Raw genomic sequence first — 26,791 nt, forward strand, 5'->3', positions numbered from 1 at the left:
CGAAGCTGCATCTTCCTTGTATGACCTTCTCCCCCTTACATTTTTCGCCCTGTTAACTTTTAATCCCTCCTTCGTTTTGTATATTCTCCTTGTACACGGAATGACCGTGTGATTTTAAATCCTCTAATAGTAATAACATGTTTTGTTAAGGAGTGATGAAAACGATTGGTTCCAAGTGCCTTCGAAAATAAGGCCTCTGATTAGCCACTAAGCCACGGCCACCTGTAGAGTATTTTTGTCACTATAAACATGTTTACTATAAAAGTGCCTTGTTTCTGCCATATTGCATCATCCCTCGTCACGAGCACCTTCGTGTTTTACTAGCGATCGTATTCTTAAACCTGTGTTACCTAAGAAAATAGCGCGTCGCGTTAAACAACAAGACAAAGGTCGATCCGTGAAATATGATTATATGATGTTATCAATTATTGTGGAACTTTCACCTAAGTATTTTTACTACGTCACGGCATGCCAACAGTCTGATTTTAGGTTTCGGGAGATATTTTTAAGTAAATTTTATTGTTTTCCATTGACTTAGTTGGAAACGATTATCTTAGCTACCGTTAATTCATATACACGTAGACAAATACGTAAAACATGAGACAAAAGCGAAGACAGTCTCGCTTCAAAATCAGAAGACCCTTTGATATCATTCCTAATTGTTATATGACTAGAAGTAGAGGTCTTCCTCTTGGACGAACTATATTTTTTCTCTGCTCACTCCTTTTTACGCTACAATCGAATCGTCAATTCAAAAAAGTAAGATTATCAATTGCGCAATCAATTTATTGCTGCAATAATACATTATCATAAAAAGGCATGCATTAATCAATGCAAGTCACAATAATCGTGGCGAAACAATAAATAATCAAAAAGATCAATTTTACGATAGCGTATTTGCGTACGCGTTGCGCGATAGTATTTGTTTGACATCATTATATGACTATAAGTAAGTATGAGTATATTTAGATAATTTGATGCCAGCAAACACAAGTTCAAAGAATTCATTCATTTATTGTACTCTTACTTACAAACTGTCTTTTCAGAACTCTCTAAAACGAGGGCATTTCTCAAAATCCGTCCCGATTCTTTGTCATCAGAAATAAAATCTCCATCCAAAATTTCAGCTCTCTAATTCCAAAAATTTGGGATGGGGTTCATGAGAATGGCAGTCAATCAGTCCTGCCATTTTTTTTTTTCATTTATTGAGACATTTATCGACATCAAAGACGATCAGTATACTCTAAACCATCTTGGGGAAGCAAAAAAAAACCTGCATTTTAGCCTCGACTGTCTAAGATAAATCAAATTTCACATAAAAATCAAAAATATATAACCTTACATTTTGCCACGATTAAACCTAAGTTACAGCGTAATAATCTTTAACAGTGGGCTTTACTTACTTCTTTTCTTAGGGAGAATGCACCCTGTTCCACACGGAACGTGTAATTGCCTATCTTGCCGGCCGAGTTACCTCACCGGTTGTTATTATTACACTTTGACAAAGTGCTGGCACGGTTTTGGCTGACAAAGGTTAGAGGAGCAGTCATAAGGCCTAGCAATGGGTAAGAATGCTTAACAGGAGAACTTACCAATGATAGCTGTGTGGGATGTCGGCGGAGGCAAAACTGGCAGCAACTGACTCGGATGCACGATGACAGCGCTACTGTTCATATTGTTCACCTAGAAGCAATTTTGAATTGCTTTCATTGCAGAAGAAATTTAAAAAAGTACGGTAAGTAGGTGAGGATAAGGTAATACATACATTTATGGTGTTTAGTGTTCTTAATTTGAATAAGGTTTTGTTATAACAGTAAACAATAACATTATGTTGTAGTGATGGTAGTACCACAAACTCGTATAATTTTGAGGTCAAATCGGGAAGTAAAACCGCAACTCGTTAATGCATCAATGCTCGTTTAGCGGCAATACTAAGTTTATCAACAGCGACGTCGTTATCGAGTTAGAAAAGTGACTCTTAAAAATATCGCGGAACTGTCTTTTAAAATATTATTAGGCTCTAAAATCATATTTGCATTCTGGAGGCAGGCGGATAAAAACAACAAAAAACAGCCAGTGTTTTAAAATAAGTTGGCTGTCACCTTCCATTCTAATCGTGCTACTATTTCATGACATGAATCATCAATATCATCAATTCATCATAACAACACTAGGTACTTACTTACCTATATTTATTTGTTTACCTTGTCTAACTTACACACTTTGTTATTGAAAATTATAAAGTTACATTTCATCATCTCGCTTACTCAATGGAACTAAATAACATTAATCTGCCGCATGAAACTCAAATAATAAGTAGAAGTTGACGATTCTAACCAAAACAATAACCCTTTCGTTTCATTGTTATCCGAGGCCACTTTAAATTATGAATTCCCCGAAATGATTGATAGTCCGATACTTATCAATCTTCTATCTACGATCGCCGTAGCTTCAATATTCATTAACAAAATCGTTATTTATGGTTGCAGGTGCTTAAAATCAACGTAATTTTGCAAAGCACTTACAATTTCTGAAACGGTGAACCTTTCAAATAGTACGATTTTATGACACTGTATGAGTAAAACGGGCATTTAGGGTTACATTGAGTCGTGGAAGTCATAATTATCAGATCGGAAGCTTTTGTAACCCGCAATGAAATGTTACCCACCGACTTAATCTCTAAATATAGGAGTTATTCAAAGAATGTGTAAGAGTAAACCTAAAAAAGGTTAACCTTACCTAACTGTAGATTTCTTTGTACGAATGCAAGTGCGATACCGTGCTACCTGAGACTGATAAAATATCGCTTTTGTGCGTTTTCGTCTCATGGTACTTTTGTATGTTTTGCTCAAATTTAATGCCTACCGCAGACTTAAGTATTTCCCGTTAGTTTATTTTAGTTATCTATATCGATAATAATTTAACAAAGAGGGTTTGCGGGATTAAAGTCTGGAACTGCTAAACAGATTCTAAAAATTCTTTCATCAATCGGAAGTAACATTATACACATTTAAATAGAAAGTTCCCGTTGGACGCAGAAAAACTTGCGAGTTAGTAACTTTAATTTTTTTTTTTTTTTTTACTTACATGATCACCATTGTCCATGGTCCTGTGACGGTCGTGCTCTGAGTCGTTGTTGTTCATATTAATGTGCATATGCTGAGCCAACTGATGAGCTTTCTGTTCAAGCTGAAATAAATAATCATAATCATCAATACCACTAATTGGGAAAGATAAAGTATTTGCGTGTGTTTGTTACTCTTTCTCGCCAAATTTGGTATAATCATTATTCGGATATTCCCACCGGATAGGGATAACAAATGTAAAATCTACAAATTTCAACCGCTATTATAAGTCTAGAGACATTTAGTTAGGAGTTATAAAATTGAAAATACCTGTAAATGTTAAACAACCTACGGTATCCAACTAACATGTGTTATAGTTGATTGGACTTACCTGAACAGTCTCAGCGGGCTCGTTTTTTATCAGCACAAACTTCTTCTCCAAACTGTTCTGCGGTATGACGTACAGTCTCGCCTGTAGGGGCGCAGGCTTGACTATCCGTTTGTCTTCCATTACGCGAGCCTCGGTCAACTCGGGGGGTCGCGGGTCGACGACCCGCTGCAAATGATTCTCCCTATGTTCCTCCTCGTCGTATTCCGAGACTCTTCTATTCACAAAATTCACATGGTTCACGTGATTATTTAATGGTGGCGAGACGTCGCTCTCGCGTCTGTAATTTTCCTGGATACCGTTCCGCATGTGCATTGGCTGTCGGTAAATGTGGTCCATGTCGATGCCATTCGAAGTCGGAATGTTTCTTTGTACGACCAAATTATGCGGGATCTCGTCTAGTTTCGCGTTTCGGATTGAATTCGCGATGCTTGTTTGTAAGCTCTGCCCGTTTAAAGTGCTCAGGTTGAGTGATATGCTTGACGGTAGACTGAGGCTGGTCTGGAGAGTTGGTGGTGGATTTAGGGAGTTCTGCATCGAGCTCTGTATGTTTAAGCCTGACGTTTGTACGCCAATGACGTTTGATGGGGCGGAAATGTTAGTTGACTGCAGGGTTGTCGTCCCGTTTCGATTTTCAACCTGGAATCGAATCTAAGTTAGACAGATAAACTGGAATTGGTTACCATTACAGGGGATTTCGGCACTCCAATCCAATAAGCACATCATCGACATAGTTACTCTATCGATAAATTCGGGTAATCACTAACCGTCACCGAAAACTTCGAAATAGGGTTTTTAGAACACGTCCACGCTATTATAATTTTCGTGCGCAATCCGTTCGACTTATTATTGCAACACATGTATACGTTTATACAATGATAAAATAAATAAAAAATGGCAGATAGTCAATAGAGTATATACAGTAATAACAGCTAAAATAGGGTAAGCGGGTAAATACTAAAAATAAACCGCCTATTGTAGTTGGTAAGTGCCTTGCAGAGCAGTTGACCATATAAGGTTACCGTATTGATAGGCTAACACAATCGAAAGGGTAACCCTATAATTTAGGTAACTATTCATTAGGGTAACCCTATTGAACGAGTTTATTAAAAGAGAGGAATTTCAGACCTTGGTTTTTATTTTAAGACTGTATCTGTATGACTTGTACCTGGTAATGGTAAGTGGGCGCCGGTGATACTCTTATGACGCTCGTAGCGACGCTGTTGACGGGTGGACTCACTCTCCCAGGCCGAACCAACTCTGGCCTAAAAGTAACATTATAATTTAAGGCCCTGTTTCACCAGTTTATATTCCTGGTATTTTATGACAGATATCTATGATAACGTCTGTGTTTGTTTATTTTGTTCTAATAGAGACGGCATCGCAGACATTACCACATAAAATACTAGAAACGTACCAGAAAGTGGACAAAACAGGCCTTACGTCCCAAAATTATAAATCAGTGATAGATCTTGCCGTCGCTAATAAATCCCAAATATAATTCCGAAGTATAATTATTAGAGTTTGGTATGAGACTGTACAGTCAAGGGCAAAGATATCGACACGGCTAAAGTTGCAAAAATATGTCTACACGGCTTTAATGTTAAGTGCATAAAGTGGTGTATACATATTTTTGCAAATTTGACCATTGGCGTGCAGTAGGTTAATTTCAGCGTAGGCAGCTAGTAGTTGGCACCTGCAGTAGTATACCACCCTCCTGCAGCAGAATAGCCAACACTAACGGTGCTTACCCTCAGTGCACGCCACAGAGAAATGCCCTAACCAACACGTTCTATTCATCTTTGTCCAGAGGGACGGAGGGACGTTGTTGTTGTTTAAACGGGATAGTGGGTGGTCAGTACCCCCGAGTTGGAAAACCGTGTTAAATACTCGTGCTGCGTCATTGGTTAGGGTGGATGCGCCTTTACAGAGGGGTGTTAGTAGTGTTGTGTGCTACCCTACTTTTGACAATTATAACAAAAATGACGAAAACGCGGGTAGTTGTGCGCCGGTATTAGTTTCGTCGGGTTGCCGCGCAAGCAGGGCGGTGGCGCGCAGTGCGCGTGTTGCAGCAGCCGCCGAGTCGCGTTGCTCCCAGAAGAAGGGTTTCAGACGTGAGTTATCCGTTTTGTTATCATTTAAAATGACACAGGTTGTATTTCTAATTTGTTACTGACCGTATAAGGTGCGGGTGGTACATAGCGGGCGGGTGCGGATGCGGGTGCGGATGCGGCGGCTGCGGCGAGGAGATCGGAACGAACACGTTGTTGCGGAGCGCGGCCGGCGCCGGCGCCGCGCCCGCCGGGGAGCCCCCGCCGCACACCGGCGACGCGCCCGGGCTGCCCGACCGGGAGCTGCCGAGGGACACTGCCGACAATACCAATATCAAATGTCACGTCAGTATGTCAGTACAAAAGTCAGTGTCCGACACACTCTTAGATGACATCTAAAATGAGTACAGTCAAATACAAAGATATATAAAACAAAGATATACGGCAGTGCCGGTTTTATATTTTTTATGTGTGTAGGCCGCTTTATATCCGTCATGGGGTGACGGTGCCTTTATAAAATAAAATAAATCTGTCTCTGTCTTATTACCTCTTCACGCTTAAAACGCCTAAGCATCTAAATACATGTAATTTTATGAAGACAATTTTTGAGACGCTGAGAAATGCATAGTACAGTCACCGGCACCAATATCTGACATAAATCTGGCATAAATATCTGATACCCTATTTCTAGGGCCGGTAGGACGTGTCAGACATTTTTGCACGCTCCGCTGTGGCAGATATTAATGCAGGCCTGTAGTTCGTCTTTGTAGTGGTTCTGGCTGTTTCCAAGTCCAAGTGTTTACCGAGCATATTGGCGGCCTCAGTCTCGTCGGGGTCGAAGCGGCCGGTGACGCGGTAATGCGGCGGCGTTGTGTCAGACTCGCGCGACGTCTCGTCGCCCTCCACGCCGGTGCCGCTCGACGACAGCGACTTGCTGCTGCTTCTAAAACAATACATCATGCTGTAAACAAAGATTAAAGGTACTCACTACACCGTATCATGACTTGGTCGTAATAGGAACGTGTAAGGACTAGAGATAGGTGGAATGTGGTTTGCACCGAATACGAACTTCGGCCGAACATTCGATAAAAAAATAATTGGGCCGAATTTTTAAATATACAATATGTTTCTCAATGTTGTCCCGATCTATCTGTCCCGAAATCTCATGGCCTGTCCCGAAGTAAAAAAATATTTAATTAGGCTCTAAAACAAAACAGTCATAAGCTAAAACCGAGATAAATTCTTTACGAAACATAAAAAATTGTAATCATATTATTAATTGTGTGTCAACAGGTTATCTATATACTACTCGTAAATTTTATCCGTCCAGCTGATTTAGCGAGAAAGCGTAACTAAAAAAAAAACTCACAAACTTTCGTATTGATGATAATATTAGTTGGTGTAGGAAGTTACCTTTGCTGGGGCGTGTGAGCAGATCCTTGTGCGAGCGGCGTGTTAGAGGAGCGAGTGACGCCGCGCAGAGAGAGATGGCGCGAGCAGTACCCGCGCCGCTGGCTCTCCTTAGAGCAGCCATCTTTGGAGCACAGCCGCCGCCATTGCTTGCCGTTGAACTTCTTCCGGATGCCGGTGGGAGTGGACACCACGTCGCCTTTCTTGTATTTGTGCGGGGTTGCCGCTTGAGATCTGACGAAGGGATGTTGAAGTAAATAAATAATTCCGTACAGTTGCAAACATTCTTAAGTAGTTAAAAATAAAGTCACTTCCCTATACACTACGCTTAAACGGTTTTTACTGGGAATTTTTCACGGAAAATGTATATAATATAATACGTACAACTAGCGACACGCCACGGATTCATTCAAGCGGCTGTAATTTTGAGGAAAGGGAGGTGAAAAATGTAAAGTGTCTTTAAGACCTTCTTTATTTTATCACCTCTTTTGTTTTCAAATTGTACCCGTATGAAGCCGGGGCAGGTTACTAGTACATAATAAGAAGTAACTGAGTCATAAGGATATAGTTTTAAAAACGCTATGAAATTGATATATCTATTCATATCGCGTATACTACGTCAATTTCACCGTAAGTGATGGATGACATGCGTCTCTCTTTCTTCGTTTTTGTTTTTTATTAAATTTTTATACCGCGGGTAACGTTCAAGTACCTAACACTAGGACCGTTCAGCCAGGAAATATTCAAAATAGAAATGTCTCGGTCAGAAGATGTACCAAAACAAAGTGTTTCAAAATTAATCCAGAACTTTTAGCAAAATTAGATTACGTTCAATGAGCATCGCTTAAAAAGATTTGGTTGACCACAAGCACGATCGCGTAACGTATGTTAGTGTGAGTCCTATCACACTATCACTTATCATCCCACTGCTGGACACAGACCTCCTCTCAGAATAAGAGGGCTTGGGCCGTAATTCGCACGCGGGCCCAGTGCGGATTGGCAACTTCACACACACCATTGAATTATTTCGCAACATTGTGCAGGTTTCCTCACGATGTTTTCCTTCACCGTAAAGGTCGTAGTAAATTTCAAATGTAATTTCGCACATGGATTCGAAAAACTCAAGAGGTGCGATGCGAGCCGGTGTTTGAACCCACGATCCTTCTGCTTGAGAGGCCATAGGTCAAACCACTAGGCCACGGTTTACTCAGCCACTCACTATCACTCAGCCACTGTGTTAACAGTGATCATCAAATTTAGCTTGATATATTTATAATTGCCTACCTTTATCTACAATTAATGAACTTAAATAAACAAAAAACAAATCTAGGCGATGAATTCATATTCAATGACGCGATGGAACGTGACGTGTGGCACGAGTTTGACAATGACAAGGCAACGCATTCGCAAATTTTCTTACACATACATATGAGTAACTTACGAGTAATGACGAACTATCAGCAGAAATGTCAATTAATATTTAAACGGTGATAACTGATAACTGACGATTTCAAATAATTTATTGAATCAGGCGTTACTTTGCGGAGGCCCATACCAATGAACTAAAAGAGGTTTAAGGTCGCGGGTGAGCAAAGAAATTCTTTTAGTTAACTGACGATTGTTGATGAACAAAATTAAATAAATGTGCTACGTTAAGATTAATGGAAATCTCTGAGTGATAAAACAATCAACGCATCTATAAATGAGTATCAGCGTTTTACAAAACGTTTGCGGTCTCTTGGGCCGTAATTAGTGCTAAATATGCTAATCTGTTATGTGAGAAAAGTCCTCGAATGGCGATCACGAAGCGGAAGACGAAGCGTTGGCAGGCCTCCCACTAGATGAACTGACGACATCGCGAGAGTTGCTGGCAACCGGTGGATACAAGTGGCGAGTTGTCTTTCATTGTGGCGTTCTAAAGGGGAGGCTTTTGTTCAGCAGTGCACGTCATCCGGCTGATGATGATGATGATGCTCATCATAACGATTAACGACTATGTATTTTATGTTTATAATCCAACATAAGAAAATACAGGTTAAAAAAGAACGAGGGAGGAGGGGTTCATCAACCTATTATTTTTTCGGATCTTTTAAGGAGGCAGGACATGAATTCACTTAGAGCATATTTACCTAGGCGTAGGAGGTTGAGATCTAGGGGTGAGACTGCGTTCGAGCAGACTCGATGTGCTGCCGCGACTCTGCAGGCTGCTGCGTTTGCTGTTGCTGCAATCTGCAAACAACACTTCTATATAAAGCAATTGTTCACTTCAAAGTTCGAAAGTTGATGCAGTTTATTTGTACTTGAGTAGTTTATAACGATCTAAATATCAAAGGATATCTGTATATTGTCAAGAGGTTGAGGTCAGATGTATGAATATTTTGTTGTGTTTCTATTGGTTCATGTCCAAACACACTCCTCGCAACTCATCCTTCCACATCTCCGGTGAAACGCAACCTAAGATATAAAAGAATTCCTTAGGTGTTCTAATTTCAATGCGAACTAACACTCTTGACAATATAGCCGCGCGTTCACATATTTCTCTTTTCTCATTCAACATTACTAAATTATACTTATAACGGAGATTCTGTCATTCAAAGTCAACATAGCCGGAATGATTCAAGCATAAACTTAATTAAACCCGTGCTAATATCTATTCTGCGGTTAGACCACAGTACAATTAGTTTGTCTAAAGTTAGCCGGTTATGACGTCATTGGACTAAATACGACAGCGATGCGACAACCAGCACTTTAGTCAATGGAGTTGTTTGTTCCATATCAGTAAATCTTGAATAATTAGGCTATTCATTAGGCTCCCTTTGTAATGTTGCTATGGTCTAACCTTGGTTCATTTTAGGCATTTTTTTACAGTTTACTTGCAAAATAGTCATGTAACAAAATGTGTAATCGGCTCAGCGCGTGTTTTTATCAGTAATGCATGAATTAACTCTCAATTAAATTGAGTAAGAGCCGGCGAAATATATTACAATCGTTTCCGACCGACCGATCATTCATGGCGGTAGGGTCAATGTGTTCTTGAGTAGCGACCACGTGGAAGACGCAGCGTGGGTAAACCCTCCACAAGGTGGACTGATGACCTGGTGAAGGTGGCAGGAGTCCATTGGACGTGGGGGATTTGGGGGAGGCCTATGTAAGTTGACGGCGCCAATCATGTACATGTTAAGCACAGTAAGTAGTACCTAGAAACCGCGCCCCCCCCCTTCCCCCCGCTGAGCCAGAAGCTAGGTATGCCCTTGGTAGCCACGCTACGAGCTTTAAAGCCTATTATGCCTGGTGTCAACCAGAACGAGAGATCAACACAAAGGTTAACCAAATTACAAACTATACATCTTAAAGTCGCATGATAATATTATCTCATACTACGGATGTGTACTCCGCGTGCACTGCCTCTGAGTCATTGCTCCAGATTCAGCTCTCAAGGAACAACATCAAAAAACCTTGAGTGACGTTTGTTTTTTATTGATAATCGGATCGGAACGCACGGTTTGAATGCTTGTAGTTTTTATGAGTCGTTGTATTTGTATGCGTTGTGTTGTATGTTAAGCGCTAAATAAACATAGGATCGAGATATTATGGACGCTTTATAAACTTAAATTGTTGAGTGTTTATTTATGCTAAACTGCCATTTTATTAAAATTTGCAATTTTATTCCTAGACGCCCAGCTTTTGTCCGATTTTAATTTCACTTCACAATTTTTGTGTGGTATGTACCACTGCACCTACTTAGTAGACATGAAGCTGATTTGTTTATTTCTTAATAAAATCAAGTACATTATATAACGATGATACTGTAGTTACTGTATAAGTTGGATAAGTCACTCCAAGACGCCCTGTAAGGGCTAAATTACTACTTACTACTTCAACGTTGTTCACGCCTTGTAAACTCATCGGTCGTCCAATTATTTTTCATCACACTTGCTCGTAAACAGTGTCGTAACATGCAGGCTACCTTAGTTGCAACCCCCCAAATAAAACCCTCGACCTTAATGTGCTTGTCATGAAACCCGTGGTCGGTAAACGAGTCATTGCGCGTACACATTTTCATGCCATGAAGCCCAAGGACGGTAAATGAGTCAGTGCCCGTACTGATGCAGGACTACATGGACCACATGCACACGCACGTTGCGGCGCATGCCGAGGGAGGGGGAGGGCGACGCTGCCAAGAGCACAGCCTAAGGTATCGCCAATATTTGGAAGAATTATATTTTTTCTTTTACAAATATAAAATTTTACTTGCAAATGTGATGAAAAACATTGTATGTCGCACGGGCGGTACTAGAATTACGAACATCGACTCATTAAAGCCCTCAGTCTTCGACTTCGGGCTTCTAATAGACTCTCGTTCGTAATTCCTTATTTACCGCCCTTAAGACACAATGTACTATTACGTGTGCTCTTTTTGAATAACTATTAAAAGTCGCGAACACTAAAGACGAGTTTAACGTCCTGCATTAAAAATAACCCAGCCTTTAGCCTTCAAGCGAATCCGTACAATTATATTCAACAAACTAATTGTAACCTTCTGTGGAACCTTTTCATAGAAAATGTCATAGATATATCGCAATCATTTAATAACAATTTTATCGGCAAGGCCGGAATCAACACGTTCGACTGTACTATTGGCCTGTACATGTTCGGTATCTCTGTGGATTGGTCAGGTGTAAACAATAAATTATCATTACCATACTAGCTTTTGCCCGCGGCTTCGCCCGCATGGAATTCGTTATCGCGCGCTGTTCCCTCGGGAACTGTGCATTTTAAAAAAATATATATAAAAAAAACATTTATTGCCACAGAAAATAAGACAGGATAAAAAGAATTTAAAAAAAAAGATAATAAAAAGTAGCCATGTCACTCTCGGGCCGATATGTCAAAAACCACGTCGATCCGTCACTCCGTTTCGACGTGAAAGACGGACAAACATACAAACACACATACTTTCGCATTTATAATATTAGTATGGATTGTTCTTTTAGTGACAAGTGATTGAGTGTGTTGAAAAAAAGGTTTCATTGGGAATTTCTATTGAGGCAGTTTCAGGCTAGCGTTTTATAAGCTCTTTTTGGAAGCGCTTCTATGCACGTACGAGCTTTTGTTTTCATCGTGCGTTTTAAACACGTAGTAATACGCATGCGCGCGTTTGGTTTAATCTAGCGCGTATGCCCAAAACGACCGTATACGCACAGAAAAACCGCTAGTCTGAAACTGCCCTTCGTCGATACAGTATTGTATGTACAGTACTCGGCAATAAAGATTGCACATCGGTCTTCGGAAAAAGACAATTGACTGTTCACGACGATTTCCGAACATTCGCGACCGGCCATCACTCATCGTCTCATCATATTTATTAAGTGACGTTTTATATCAAATAAATACTGCACCGCAGCTTTATGGACTTAATTAGTTTACGTCAAATTAATGGTTAGGGCTCATAATGTTCCACTCGCAAATGTCCCTTTGTCCCTTTCGCAAAAGGTCCCTTTTATAAATGTCCCATTCTCAAAACGACCTCTCTGTCCCGTCCCGTGTCCCGTCACAAAATGTCCCGTTCTCAAAATGTCCCGTCACATAAATTACGTCCCGTTCGCAAAACGTCCCTTCCGCAAAATTTCCCTTCCTTTGAATCCATGAGAGAGAGCCTAATTTCTTTATTTAAACAAGAATTTTGCAGGCGGGACATTTTGCAAAAAGGACGTTTTGCGAACGGGACATTTTGCTAATGTGACATTTTGCAGACGGGACGTTTTGCGAAAGGGGCTTTTTCAGAAAGGCCATTTTCGAAAACAATGGGACGTTTTGAGAAAGGGACGTAATGGGAATGGGGTATTTTGCATAAGGGACCATTTGCGAAAGGGACGTAACTTTGGTGGTGGGACATTTTGCGAGTGGGACATTATGAGCCCTAACCAAATTAATGACATATAAACTTCGGATATCTATAGACAGCTGTTGCAACTACTAGAAAAAGGATAGTTCCCTCTTTTTCCGAAAGATGCCATCGAACAATTTAAAGTTTTGGGGGGTTTCAACAACTCTTTATTTTTATCTAAATGCGTCCATACTCTATTGCAATATGTACTAATACTCTTTGCTATTGCAGCTGTACAACGACTGACAAATGTCACATAAGTAGTGTGACAACGCTCTACGAAGCCGAAATTAGCTGAGTCTCTTTCCAAAGACGGGTACTGTATTTAATAACTCCAGAGGCCGTATAACGCGCTGGCGTTCGCAATCGCATTCACTATCTCCTTCTACCGTTGACTTATACCGTGTGACAGAAAGCAGTGGAAAATACGATGGTGATCCCAAGTGTGTTAGACAATAAGGCCTCTGAACTGAATTAGGTAGTTGGGTAGGTCAAATAGTTACTCACCCATATGCGAGGGCTCGTTGGGAAACATGATGTCCTCCCGTCGCAGCTCGTCGTCACTCTCGCAGTACTCGTCGAAGGCGCGCTTGCGCAGCTCGTCCATAGAGCCGTTGGACAGCGCGCCCACCGTCACCACCGGCCCAGCGCCACCTAGCGGCGACGACGTGTAGAAGTTGTCGTTCGTCATCTGAAGACAAGCGCGCTTATTAGTTCCAGTGTTTTTTTTTGGTTGAGTCGCTTTAAGGGCCGAAGTTAGTCCTTGCTTTTATTTACTTGATATTAATTTTCAAAATTTAGTTTTAGTGACTAACAACAATACAATACAAACAATAGTGCATTGTAAAGGTTGCCTGGACAAGATCGCTTTGAAGCGATAAGCGCGCCTATTGCTTACCTTAGAAAATCTCTATATACCTGTTTTCTGTACTGCTTACTATGTGTTGGTGTTCAATAAAGAGTTATTGTATTGTATTGTTGTATCGTAATAGCCGTAGTGCTACAATAGGTACCGGTCCATGGTATTTCACTTAGATTATATTTTGAAGAAGACTTAAGAAAGATAACATTTTGTCATCATTACTCAAAGTTAGTAAACTTCTCACAATTTTTAGTAAACTGCCGTAAGCACCACCTGCTGTACAACCTTGTCTCACTAAGCCAACATTGTTATCTTCACTGGGACGTTTTGTTGTGAAAAGGTTCTATAGCATGTCGGTCTTACAGCGTACAGCATCGAGATAGAATGCTGACACTACGTATCGCTATTCATCTATGAGTGTTCGCTATATTCACACGACCAATAGCAAAAACGTACGTGTTCGCGAAACGTCGTACCGCGAACAATAGCGAGGTGTGGTACCATCACAAACGGAAATAAATTAATTAAACTGAAGTAAAGCCATGAATTAATTAAGGAATATCTCGCAACCATTAAATCTGGTAGACGTGACTCAGGTAGGGACTGTTGAGAGTCGCGGTGTCAAACTATTACGTCATTTTCTTTACGGCCAGCTGCACTGCAGCTACAGTTTAAAACCAGTGAGTAATCAACAAACAACGCGCCGAATAAAAACTCGCAACGTTGCACTGTCCGTGAGCAGTTTGTTACGAGTAAAATAGAATATTTAACACTATTACTCGTAACATTAACCAATAATTCCAAGACAACAATATTGATAGATAAAATTATGTCAATAGGCTAGAGTCCTCCTAAAACATTAGTCCATCAGTTAGATTACCTATCAGAAAATATTGAACACGTAATTTTTTATTTTTAGGGTTCCGTGGTCAACTAGGAACCCTTATAGTTTCGCTATGTATGTCCGTCTGTCTGTCCGCGGCTAAGCTCAGAGACCGTTAGTACTAGAAAGCTGTAATTTGGCATGAATATACATATCAGGCACGCCGTCCGTCCGTCCCCCCTCTAACTTTTGAACCGCACGTCAAAAAAATATGCAAAAATCACGAAAGTTAAGCTTAATCAAAAATTACTAAGAAAATTATTTTCAACTTAATCAGTTGAGCAGTTTTTAAGTTGAGTCCGCCTATTGGGACGGTCGGGAACCCTACACTGAGCATTTCCCGACATGCTGTTGACCGGTTTTTCAATTATGAATTATTCAAATAATTATGGACATATACCTAGCCAGTTAACGTTCTGCGTGATGTCACGCCGTGCGAATTTTTTTAGCACGCCCTGATGTCACGGGCCTCCAATATAGCCCGGCAATAGGCCTTAACTACAGAGTGGAGAGTCTTACTTAGCCGCGCAATGTACTAAGAAAACACTCATCGCCCGCTGCATATTGTTGTGGCCAGGACGTTAGGTTTAAATGGTTGAGATATAATACGCGATATTATATTATGATTACGTATATCGCACATGAAATGTAATACTGTCATAACTCAAAATTTGGGGATGTTGTATACTGTTATATATAAAAATATATATAACACAGTATACAACAGCCCCAAAAATTAAGTTATGACAGTATAACATTTCATGTGCGATATGGTAAACAGGCTATTCAGGATAACCACAAACACTATCCAATGATACCAATTTTTCCTTGTTTAAAAATATTATATCACAATAATCCTTATAGTCAAAATACCATATACGGGACTTATCACGCTATTTTTACACAAGTAATATTTACCTCGACGTTTCGGCAACGTTACAGTTGCCGTGGTCACGAGTAGACTGGAGTGTGGGGTGTCAAGTCTGCCTAGCAGCGCGAGTTCTTCGAACTACCCGCACTTGATCACTAATAGTACCGGCACTCGTGTATATGGTGACTATGAGTGAGAATCACGAAAGTTTAAAACATTATAATAATCCTTATGTTTAAGTTGTCACTATGTGTATCCATACTAATAGGTATTATAGATGCGAAAGTGTCTGTCTGACTGTTACTGGTACCTCTTCACACTCAAACCGCTGAACGGATTCGATGAAATTATGTATAGAGTTAGATTGAGTCTCGAGGAAGGAAATAGGATAGTTTTCATCCCGGAAAATTGCACAGTTCCCGCGGGATAGCGCTGAACGAAATCTTAGCAGATGCGAATCGTGGGCAACAGCTACGTAGTAGTAAAAGAAACCGAAATTATGTTAATTTAATAATAGCTAGTTGTCAGGTGATTTTGAGGAGGTCATGAGAGTCTCCCCCTCGGACTGGCCCAGGGTACCCACCGTCATAGGCACGTGCGGACGCATCGGCGCGTGCGCGGCGGCGTGCGAGCCCGCGTCCTCCAACTCATCGGCCCACGGCGGCTGCAACAGCCTGATGTCCGCACGCTTCACCTCCACGCTGTCTTTGCAGATCTCACCGTCTACCTGCTACCAGGAAAGAACAATAAGGGGCTGTTTCCATAAACATAATATTACTAGCGTTAAGTTTATGGCTGTTTCACCATCCATTGATTAGTGTGAACTGACGGTTAAATGTGATGCCGTCTCTATTTGTTTTGTTCGAATAGACGGAGACGGCATCACATTTAACCGTCAGTTAACACTAATCAATGGATGGTGAAACAGCCCCTTAGTGATTGCTACACAAGTCCTTAGGTACCCGTGACGCTCATGTAAAGATCTGATATTTACGAATAATATTCGTATAATTGACGACCAGATGGCCTAGTGGTTAGAGAACCTGACTACGAAGCTTGAGGTCCCGGGTTCGATTCCCGTGTCGGGGCAGATATTTGTATGAAAAGTATGAATGTTTGTTCTCGGGTCTTGGGTGTTTAATATGTATTTAAGTATGTACCTATCTATATAATTATATTTATCCGTTGCTTAGTACCCATAACACAAGCTTTGCTAAGCTTACTTTGGGACTAGGTCAATTGGTGTGAATTGTCCTGTGATATTTATATTTATTTATTTATTTTTTATTTTAAAAATAGGCTCAGATATGCTTAGCTATGGAGAGAGCTATCCTCGGGGTTTCTCACGGGATTTTTCGCACTGGATCCGTTGCAAGTGAGGATGGAAGGAATTTGTGAAGGAATAAGAGAAAAAGAAATTGCAGATCCATTAAGGTAACTACAGAATTTAATGAAGATTATTTTGACTCCGATAGCAAGTAATCCCTTTTCAAAACTCAGTTTCCCATGGGAATTTAGAGAAATAAGTTATTTTCATTGCTATATTACACAGGGATTATTTCAGTTAAATTTTTGATGGTTGATTTGATTAGATGTCCCAAAAATTATACTGTGAGCTACATTAATAATATAATAATGCTGCATGATGAATATCCACATTCCAGTCTAAATATGCGGATAGTCTAAATATGCGGATTATACTACAGTAAGCTGTAGTTTCATATCTATTCACTCATCCTGTCTCACAGCGTATCTCTGTTCAGTTGACCGGATTCCTACGCCTAAATTGCGAAAAAAACAAGCAAAAAAAAATTTAATCTTAGGACAAGAGAAAATTCAAATCAGCTCTCGCTTACCTTTACTCTTATCCTTATCGGCGAATTAAGCACTTCAATAACTAGTCCTTCGACAAACACGTTTTGCACACTGTCCCGACTCGTGTCCGTAGTCCGGACCACGCACGCCGACCCAATCAGCAGATGGCTGAGCTGAGGGCTCGCGTCACTTATCACATCGTACTTGTTTACACCGAAGATGTCGTTGTACACCACTGGGGTTTGCTCCTGCCCGTCCAACTCCACCACCACTTTGCAGCCTTCCGCTTGACGGATCACTCCCGGTACATATAGCCGGCACTGTTTAGCCAACACTCTATGGTCCCGCCATTCAGATAAATCAATGTTGGGATAGTGGATATAGAACTTCATCTCCTGCGGGGGCGATGGCACGATGGAAGGCTGCATGGGTGGTAGATACAGCTGTGCATGGTACTCCGGTTGCGGCATGGAAACAGCTACGTTGTTGACGCAGCTGCGTTCCATTTCTTCAAGTTCCGAGGGGTCGTATTTTCTCTTCTTCGGCAGACGTACGGGGGCCTGTGTTTGGGGTTGGGCCGGTGGTTGCGTAGAACCGCTGCTAGCGGTGCCGGGGTTGGTTGGGTTGGCCATCGTTATGTTGGAGGTCGGGTGGGATGACGCCTGCGAGAGGCTCACTGTGCCGACGCTACTAATCACAGAAGCTGGGATCTGCAACAATAAAAAGCCCTTTATTTAGTGCAAATCCTAAGAATCAAAGCTACATACCTGCCTACATTTGTATTTTAAAGACTAAGGACTTGTCAAATAAATCAGATCCAGGCCACTCTTTCCCACTAGGCACGTGACCGCAAATGATGGGGGGGGGGGGGCGTTAAGGTTAAAGACGGCCCTGATCAGATCTGCAATATTTTGGATGGTAGACATTGCAAAAACAGAAGCGTCCTTCCGTCGCTGAACACGATATTCGCAAAACATCATATTCGCAAAACACGATATTCGCAAAACATGATATTCGCAAAACATGATATTCGCAAAACATGATATTCGCAAACAAGTCGAACCAACTGAATCATGTGTCAGGCCTTGTGTGACCTTTGTGCTACTAATGTCATGTTGACATCTCATACTTTTGTTTAGGAAATCATAGTGAAATTGATTATTAAAAGGTTCCACCCTGGTACATGAATCAGTGTTCGACTGTACAAGTCATTTACCACGGTATCCACTTATGTAAACCATTCCCATTTTTTTTTAATGGACATTAGTGGAGTGTCTGTGATGTGGTTTGATAACGCTAAAAACGAAAACAAAAGAACACTAATCTAACTAATTACTGCTACAATACACTAGCCTATAATAATTAATTGAGATTGTTAGGGTCGATCCTGCCTGATTATGTCTGCAGAATCGGCCTGTATACATTCCATCACCTAAATTAATCTAAAGTTTCTTGATGAAGGTATTTTCAAAATCTTCCGGAATATTTCAACAGGTGGTTGAGTTCGTTCGGCTGAACACAAATTTTTAAAAATGTGTTCTAAGTGTTACCGCATCAAAGGCGTTGAAGAATGAACGTTGTAGTCCACCCCACAGACTGAGAGATCAGAAACCATCTATAAAAAGCACAAGTACTTAGACAACCTCTACCTAGGAAACCGCCTGCCCTCCTCCGATCCGAACAGAATCCTGCGTACGCTTTCGTTGCAATAATATGTGCGTTACTAACATCCAAAATTGGAACAACGAACCTGCCTATGTCGGCTATACCATAAATATATTTTTATTTAATTCTATAACATGTGGTAGAACCTTACTGTAACCACTTGCTGGCTGCAGTACGAATGGGCCGGCTCGACCGGGTTAGTACCACACCCACAGAATACCGGCGTGAAATAGTAATTTTGCTACCGTGTTTCGTACGGTTAGTGGGAGATCGGAGGCCCAACTCCCCTCCCTCCTTCCCCCCTCCTCTATCCCCCTCCCTTTTAGGCCAGCAACGCACCCGCACACTGAAAAAAAATACACTCCAACTAAGTGACATTTTCTCTTAGTTGGTACCAAAATAATTGAAATAATGTTGAAAATGTTTACTAAAGTCAAAAGTGGGTAATTACAACAACAAACTGATCTTGTTCGAATGTGTTGTTTAATTTAATAAAAGTTCTTTATAAAAATGACTTTATTCTTCTTTACCTTTATAAAGGCTCTTTGTAAAATTAATTACCTTATTTTTGTTTGAGTTTACAAAAATCTTGTGTTACATTGACGATTTATGTTTGTTAAGCTAACAAAGCGCGAAGTTGTAATAATTTAACTTAAACTAGAATCAAATAAGATAAGAAGTGTATTCTACAATGTTATTTTTAGTAGCAACAACAAACTAACAATGTTCTAACAATAAATTTTCAAATTTGCTGCAATTAAATAATGCGTTATATTAAACAACGTCTTAGTAGAATCTACAAATTATTGATCATTGTTATAATTCATATATAGCACGTTGCAGTAAGCAGGCTTCTGAGTAGATTTTTATAGTCATATATTTGAATCTGTGAATGACTTGATCGAAACAAGCAAGAGCGAGCCCGCCACGCGCGTCGCGCGTGTCCCCCGCCCCGCCACAGTGTTGCCAGACACCCCACTTTTCCGCTTTATACCGCGCGTTTTTGCCACTGGCCCCGCTATACGCGTTAAGCTAACGCGGATCCGCTTTTTTAAAATATACACGAACAATTTTTAAATGTTACCACTTGCTCGTGGAAAAAGGTGATAAATTCAAAACATCGAACGAACGAAACAGCCGAACGCTAACCGTAAGCCGTAACGGCGCAGCGGAAGCACTCGTTGTACTATTCACACTTGCGCGCTTTGCGATAAAGCCATTTCACTCACACGGTAGCGTATACTTAGAAAACAAAGGTCGGGCAAAATTAACAATAACTGACTACTATTCAGCGTACATCGCTTGTTATATTTTGTTCAATGGATTTCATTTTTAGCATAAACAGATAATGTATGTCTATGTCTATACATTTTAAAGCTTGTAGTTTGTACTAACATTTAAGTAGGTGATGTCAAGCATAAGCGACGTTGCGTTGCGATATTGAAAAAAAATACGAAATATTGAAATCAAATTGATTAGTTCATCATCATCATCCCAGCCTATATACGTCCACTGCTGGGCACAGGCCTCCTCTCAGAATGAGAGGGCTTGGGCCGTAGTTCCCACGCGGCCCAGTGCGGATTGGGAACTTCACACACACCATTGAATTGCTTCGCAGGTTTTGTGCAGGTTTCCTCACGATGTTTTTCCTTCACCGTAAAGCTTGTGGTAAATTTCAAATGTAATTTCGCACATAAATTCGAAAAAACTCAAGAGGTGCGGGCTGGGGTTTGAACCCAGGACCCTCTGCTTGAGAGGCGATACTGCGATAGGTCAAACCACTAGGCCACCACGGCTTTTTGATGATCATTTTGATGAAAAGATGTCGAGGACATTTTTTCATTTGAATAGAAATGAAAATATATTTAAAAATATATATATTGTGATTTTTCTTCGGCTTTTCAACGTAGTAAAAAACCTATAAACGTATTCCGCAAATCCGCATTTTCATTTAAAAATCCGCGTTTTGAAATCGCAGCTCTCGCTTTTTGTATTCCGGCATCTGGCAACACTGCCCCGCGAGAACGCGGCGCGCAAAGAGTATATAATCACTACGTTTTAAGAGTCGGAACTCTCATACAAAAACAATACCACGATTGTAGTATGAATTCAGTGTCTTTTTGGTGCCAATATCAAGAAACGAACTGCACAGACTAAACAGGGCCGAAAAAGTCACATTGACAAGTAGTGTTGTTAGGAACAGTCGATATTATCGATATTGTAACAGCATAGTGTTGTGCTTTTTTATCGATATATTGTCAAAAACGGCACGTAGTGGTGCGCTTTTTATTAATTAAATGATCGAATTAAAGAAAAAAAAGTTGTTTTTCTTAATAATAATTTATTTCATGTCATGGATCTGTTTTTCTTTACATAGGTAAATACAGTTTCACGTTACACAAGTATTGTATTGTAGTATTGTATTGTCCGTTTTGCACTGCACAGCACTTGTGGAAGGCTGTGCATGTAAATATTCCACACTGGGCAACTCCAAAGCTGAACCTGAAACAAAGTTAAATTTAGCCAGTAGCTTACACTAACTTATGCAAGATAAAATAAAATTGGTATGCACAATCCAATTTTTGTCATATTGCAGGTCAATGACCTATGTTTACCTAGACAACTTTCTTACAATTTCTTGCCTTATTGTCAAATATGTCTTTACTTGTCAAATGAATGAAATGAAATGAAGGTGATCTTGGAGTTAGTTGACAATACATAATTTTGTATACCTCTGATAAACAATTTACTTGCCATGCCAAATGTAATGAAACTAATTCTGTAGTTTTTACCCGATTCTGGTGAAGCCCAAAAGGAGGATTATATTTTGACCTGTATGTATGCATATCCATTTCTATCTCCTCTAACTACTAAGCAGCTCAACCTATTTTTAACCCCTAACGCAAAAAGAGGAGTGTTATTACATGAAGTGTACCATAAACACAGACAATATACAGAAAAAATGATCAAGTGCGAGTTGGACTCATACATGAAAGGTTCCGTAAACAGTTCAATAAAAGTTTTTCTGAAAATTCTTCTAATATAAGTATTTTTTTTGCTGACTGTACTATATGCCCTGGTTACCAAAGTACTCGTCAAGACGACAAACGAGTCCAAACTCGATGCAGTTGTGTTGTTTATCACAGTGTTCCTATGGTCACCCGCTAGCTTTATCATCAGATCAACTCTAAAATTCTAAATTATAGATTTTTATCAGTGATAGCTTACCTGTTGTATTGTCAGTTTTACACTGCGCACCACTTGTAGAAGGCTGTGCATGTAAATATTCCACACTGGGCAACTCCAAAGCTGAACCTGAAACAAAGTTTAATTTAGCCAGAAGCTTCCACTAACTTATACAGGTGAAATATAATTAGTGTGTATAGCCAATTTTTCTGTCTATTACTAATGCTCTGACCGGCAACTATACTATACACTCAAAATACCTAGCATTATTATTGATGACGAAGCAAATTAATTTATAACATATATTGTATGTAAAAAAATATGTGCATGTGTATTGATGGTATTTATTAGGTTATGGTTTATGGGGCGACTGAAAAACAGCGCCTGTTAGCCAAGGGACTTTGTTCTGCAAGGTGCAGGCATAAGCTGAGTCGCTTTCCCTTTTGATAGTTTGATTGTACTTATTATTTGTTATGTACCTATGTAGAATTTGTAAACAAACTATTAAATCAATATCTTTTATTATTTTATTATTATTATTATAAGATGCAGTAAGTCAAGTTGCAATAGAGATAATTGAAAATAAAATAAAGTGTTTACCTTGGCTGTTCTTGCCATCTTTAGGGAAACCCTTCAAGAATTTCTTCAGAAAGAGGTGGCATGGGAAGTCCCAATTTTGGTATGGCTTTCTTCTTCAGCCGGGTTTTCGATTTTGTGAAATCTCGTTGCCAACTACTTTCACCCACTGCTTACAACTGAAATAAAATTTAATTGTCGTAATACTATATATACGAATTGACGTCGGCCAGCCAATATAACCTCAACACCTATTATCAGATTTATCAGTAACTTTACTTACACATGTTCACTTAGAGGAAATCTAGCAAAGAACATTTTGTTTTCACAATGTTTTCTTGAATACCACAAATTTCGCATCTTCATGTTGAATGGTTTCTTAGTAAAGGACAGCCGTGAAAATAACGGTAAAAACTAGAGTCCTGTCTCGAATAAATGCACTTTAGTGAAAGAAAAGTTAATGCGGAGGTGAAATAATCTCAAACTCAACGCTATTAACAAAACAAAACACCAAAATACACGAAAATTCAAACAGTAAACCAAAATCTCGCGAAGGCGTCCGTTCCCACGCAGCAGATGAAGTTTGTGGGCTGCCATATAAAATTGAAAAATAGAACTAATTTTTTTCATTTACTTAAATAAAAAAGGATATCCAGTCAGATTATTTTTATATTGTATTATTTATCTTAGTAATATTTTTTCCGCTTATTTATTTTTTCACAGCTTAAAATGTGAAGAATTGCAAATATTATAATTTAAGTGAAATCTTCTAAACACAGATCATTCATAAATATGGCAACCAATAATTATTTTGAGAGTTGGTACAAAAAAGTCACTAGCTCCATACATTAGATTTTTTGTATGGAGTTTCAACCCACTGGCGGCGCGTTTTGACTTGTTCGTTCATTTCACTTTTCCGTTACCGGGCTGGCGTATGCGTAATGCGAATTGATTGATTAGATAAATGCTCAACACCGAATAATTGTTAATAGCGATTACATTTTACATTTGGATTGGTTTGTATTACTTTGTACATAACTGTACCAAAAAACATGGATGAAGTAGCTGAGCTCCTACAAACGTGGGAGCTTCCTGAACTGATTTCCTGTATTACCGGTAAGTACCTAAACGCTGTTTATTTACTTTAATAGTAATCACTCTGTGTCTAAATATTATTCATTAAAGTTTACCAAACCAGGACCAAACTCTCAAGAGTTGGTAGGTTTAGGTACATTTCATTCCTTTGAAATTATTGTTCGTTTATTTTACTCTCCCTATGTCGTATGAAGGTATAGGAAACCTTTCTGATCGCCTCTAACATGACTTCACAACTGCTAATAATCGTTAATGGTGATTTTCCACCGGCGAGGCGAGACGTGAATTGAAATTTCTATGGCTTTTCGCGCACCCGCCGCGAGTCGCCGCGGGCGCCGTCATACAAATTCAGTTCTCGTCTCGCCTCGCCGGTGGAAAATCACCTTAATAGCAAGGACCATCGGCCTAACGTACCTTCCTTGATACGAAAGCGCGGATTCAACGCATCTAGGCCCTAGTCTAGGGCCTAGATGCATTGAAAATAATAATATTTATACTAGCCCTTCACTGTCCCACTGCTGGGCAAAGTCTTTCTTCCCTTTTTCCACTCCACTTTACTTATAAATGTTATGTTTTAAAAAACGCATTATGTATATATTATGTACCTATTCTTATACATTGTTTGATAGAAAAAAATCATTCACTTTTAGAACAGCGGATTACTATACAGGCATTATTATCAGCCTTGACCCCGGGTGATGTCAAAGATTTGATTCCCCAGGCAGGACCACGGGTCCTATTCACAAGGTGCTGGGATACCTGGAAAAATGAATTTTTGCCAGTGGTCTTAAACAATGTATCATTTTCAGTAAGTTCTTGATATTGCTTAAGTACTTATTTATGGCTTGCTTGATATAATATACTCAGTAGCAAAAAAAATTACCCAAATTTTGTTTGGTTTTCATATATTTTGGGACTGGGCTAACTTTTTTGCCGCTGAGTGTACCTAAATTGAATGAGAAATTACTGTAGACACCTAATTCATATTTTGTACTAAGGTGGGTATATAAGGGAATATCTTTTTTTATTATCTAAAATATTTCACCTAAACAAACAGCAGGGAAAAAAAACAGCAATGCTATTTATTACAGTAACACCAAATTGAATGCATTATATCTAGGCTACAGTTAGCTATTCCGCATTTGAAGCTAAAATCAATCAAGGGAATGGATGGTACCTACCTACCTTTATTAAATTAATTAAATTAAAATTAATACATAATAATAATAGTACATATGGTACCTAAATGATTGATTGAATCAAGCGTTACTTGTGGAGGCCCATATCAATGAACTTCCACCCTTTACCTTGCTACTCCACAGAAAATGGTAAACTATGTGACACACATTACTTATTTTTCTTCATGTAACACCGCCTCCTCGCCACATAAATCCACATATTATATGACACACAAACTCGCTATCACCACCACCATAGTAATCGCATACGCGTTTCGAACCCTGTACGGGTTCATTGTCATTATCCAAATACACCACCATTCCACACCAAAGAAATTACATACTTAGGTACTAATCTGTAAGATCATACCTAAATGATTTGTTGTCTTCTTTCATTTCTAGGCCTTTGATTTATCAAATATAGAGTTAGACTACTCTGGCCCTGCCCCAGTGACCCAAAACCTAAAGAGTGTATACTAGTGACACAAAAAGAAATACTCCCCCGAGTCAAGAAACAGTGCTGGTGTTAGAAACTCAGAGCGGGGTAAGTAATTTATTTTATGGTTGTGGGTTGATAGATTATAATTAAATTACCTATTTGTATATTGCTGTGCCCTAACAGGGTAAATGTTAAACCTTCATATTTTAAGATCTTCATCACAACATTTAATGCAGTAAAAACTTTAAGTTTGCATGTAAATTGTGTTGAATTCTTAATTGCATATTCAAATTATATTAATATATTAAAGCCATGGTGGCTTAGTGGTTTGACCTATTGCCTCTCAAGCAGAGGATCATGGGTTCAAACTCAAACCACGACTCGCACTTCTGTGTCTTTCGAAATTCATGTGCAAAATTTTCATTCTAAATTTACCACAAGCTTTACGGTGAAAGAAACATCATGAGGAAACCTGTACACACCTGCCAAGCAATTTAATGGTATGTGTGCAGTTGCAATCCGCACTGGGCCCGCGTGGATCTATGGCCCAAGCCCCAAGGCCCGAGTAGCTGATAGAGAGATTTGTGCCCAGTAGAGGGACGTATATAGGCTCGGATGATGATGATTATATTGTTATTAATACACCACTTTAACACAACCTTACAATACAGTGCTATAAATAATATATTATATTGTTTAAAGCATTGTATATAGCTTCCACTATCTATTTAATTTTTAAAACTCATTTTTGTCTGTCCCCAATGCTCCTCTCATCCACTCAAAGGTGACTGGTAGAGATCCCTTAAAGGGATAAGTTCGCCTTTGTATATAGGTATCTCAATGTGGACAATTGTGCTTGTTTACTTATTTTGTACAATAAAGAGTTTAACCGACTTCAAAAAGGAGGAGGGTTTATTACACATACATAACATGTAAATAGATACATACATACATAATTAATTACTACCTACCTGATAATTTACCTACTTAAGTACCCTTCTACTTCTTTATTTATTATTACAAGCTTTTATTTATAAAGTTTTACCTGTTCCATTGTCTGTCTGTCTGATGGTAATCATAATCAAATCTTGCAAGTTAAATCGACCGACTTCCAGTGGTTAGATTGACTTGAATTTGGTATACTTATGTAAATTGCGTGATATACAATAATCTGGTAGTTCAGCCAGGATCGTCTCACAGGACTGAACTCTTCAACGGTTAATGACATCGACTTTGAAACTTGGTATGCAAATTGTAGTTTGGGTGACAATGTACAGTCAGCAAAAAAGCTGTGTATTAAAAATTTAATTTTACCAAAAACTTATTCAAGAAATTGTTAATTTGTAATCAATCATTATTATAATTAAAATTAAATAGTTAAATTTTTGCTTTTTCTGGTAACTCACCAAAAACCGGGCAA

At 39.4% G+C, this 26,791-nt stretch overlaps 1 protein-coding gene across 1 annotated transcript in view; it reads right to left on the reverse strand.

The window, feature by feature from the left end:
* The window catches only part of cic (Putative transcription factor capicua), a 68,539-nt gene that overhangs the window by 22,299 nt on the left and 19,449 nt on the right, over positions 1 to 26,791 (reverse strand). Inside the window, exons 3-13 of the mRNA XM_074103680.1 lie at positions 17,274 to 17,942; positions 16,001 to 16,147; positions 13,309 to 13,492; positions 9,044 to 9,143; positions 6,918 to 7,148; positions 6,308 to 6,447; positions 5,631 to 5,820; positions 4,622 to 4,718; positions 3,457 to 4,092; positions 3,088 to 3,189; positions 1,593 to 1,683 (exon numbers count right to left, since the gene is read on the reverse strand). Of these exons, the coding sequence (XP_073959781.1) occupies positions 1,593 to 1,683; positions 3,088 to 3,189; positions 3,457 to 4,092; positions 4,622 to 4,718; positions 5,631 to 5,820; positions 6,308 to 6,447; positions 6,918 to 7,148; positions 9,044 to 9,143; positions 13,309 to 13,492; positions 16,001 to 16,147; positions 17,274 to 17,942 (2,587 nt within the window). The remainder of the gene's footprint in view (positions 1 to 1,592; positions 1,684 to 3,087; positions 3,190 to 3,456; positions 4,093 to 4,621; positions 4,719 to 5,630; positions 5,821 to 6,307; positions 6,448 to 6,917; positions 7,149 to 9,043; positions 9,144 to 13,308; positions 13,493 to 16,000; positions 16,148 to 17,273; positions 17,943 to 26,791) is intronic.

The sequence above is a fragment of the Choristoneura fumiferana genome, chromosome 20 (assembly GCF_025370935.1).
Source record: "Choristoneura fumiferana chromosome 20, NRCan_CFum_1, whole genome shotgun sequence".
NCBI classification, from domain to species: domain Eukaryota; kingdom Metazoa; phylum Arthropoda; class Insecta; order Lepidoptera; family Tortricidae; genus Choristoneura; species Choristoneura fumiferana.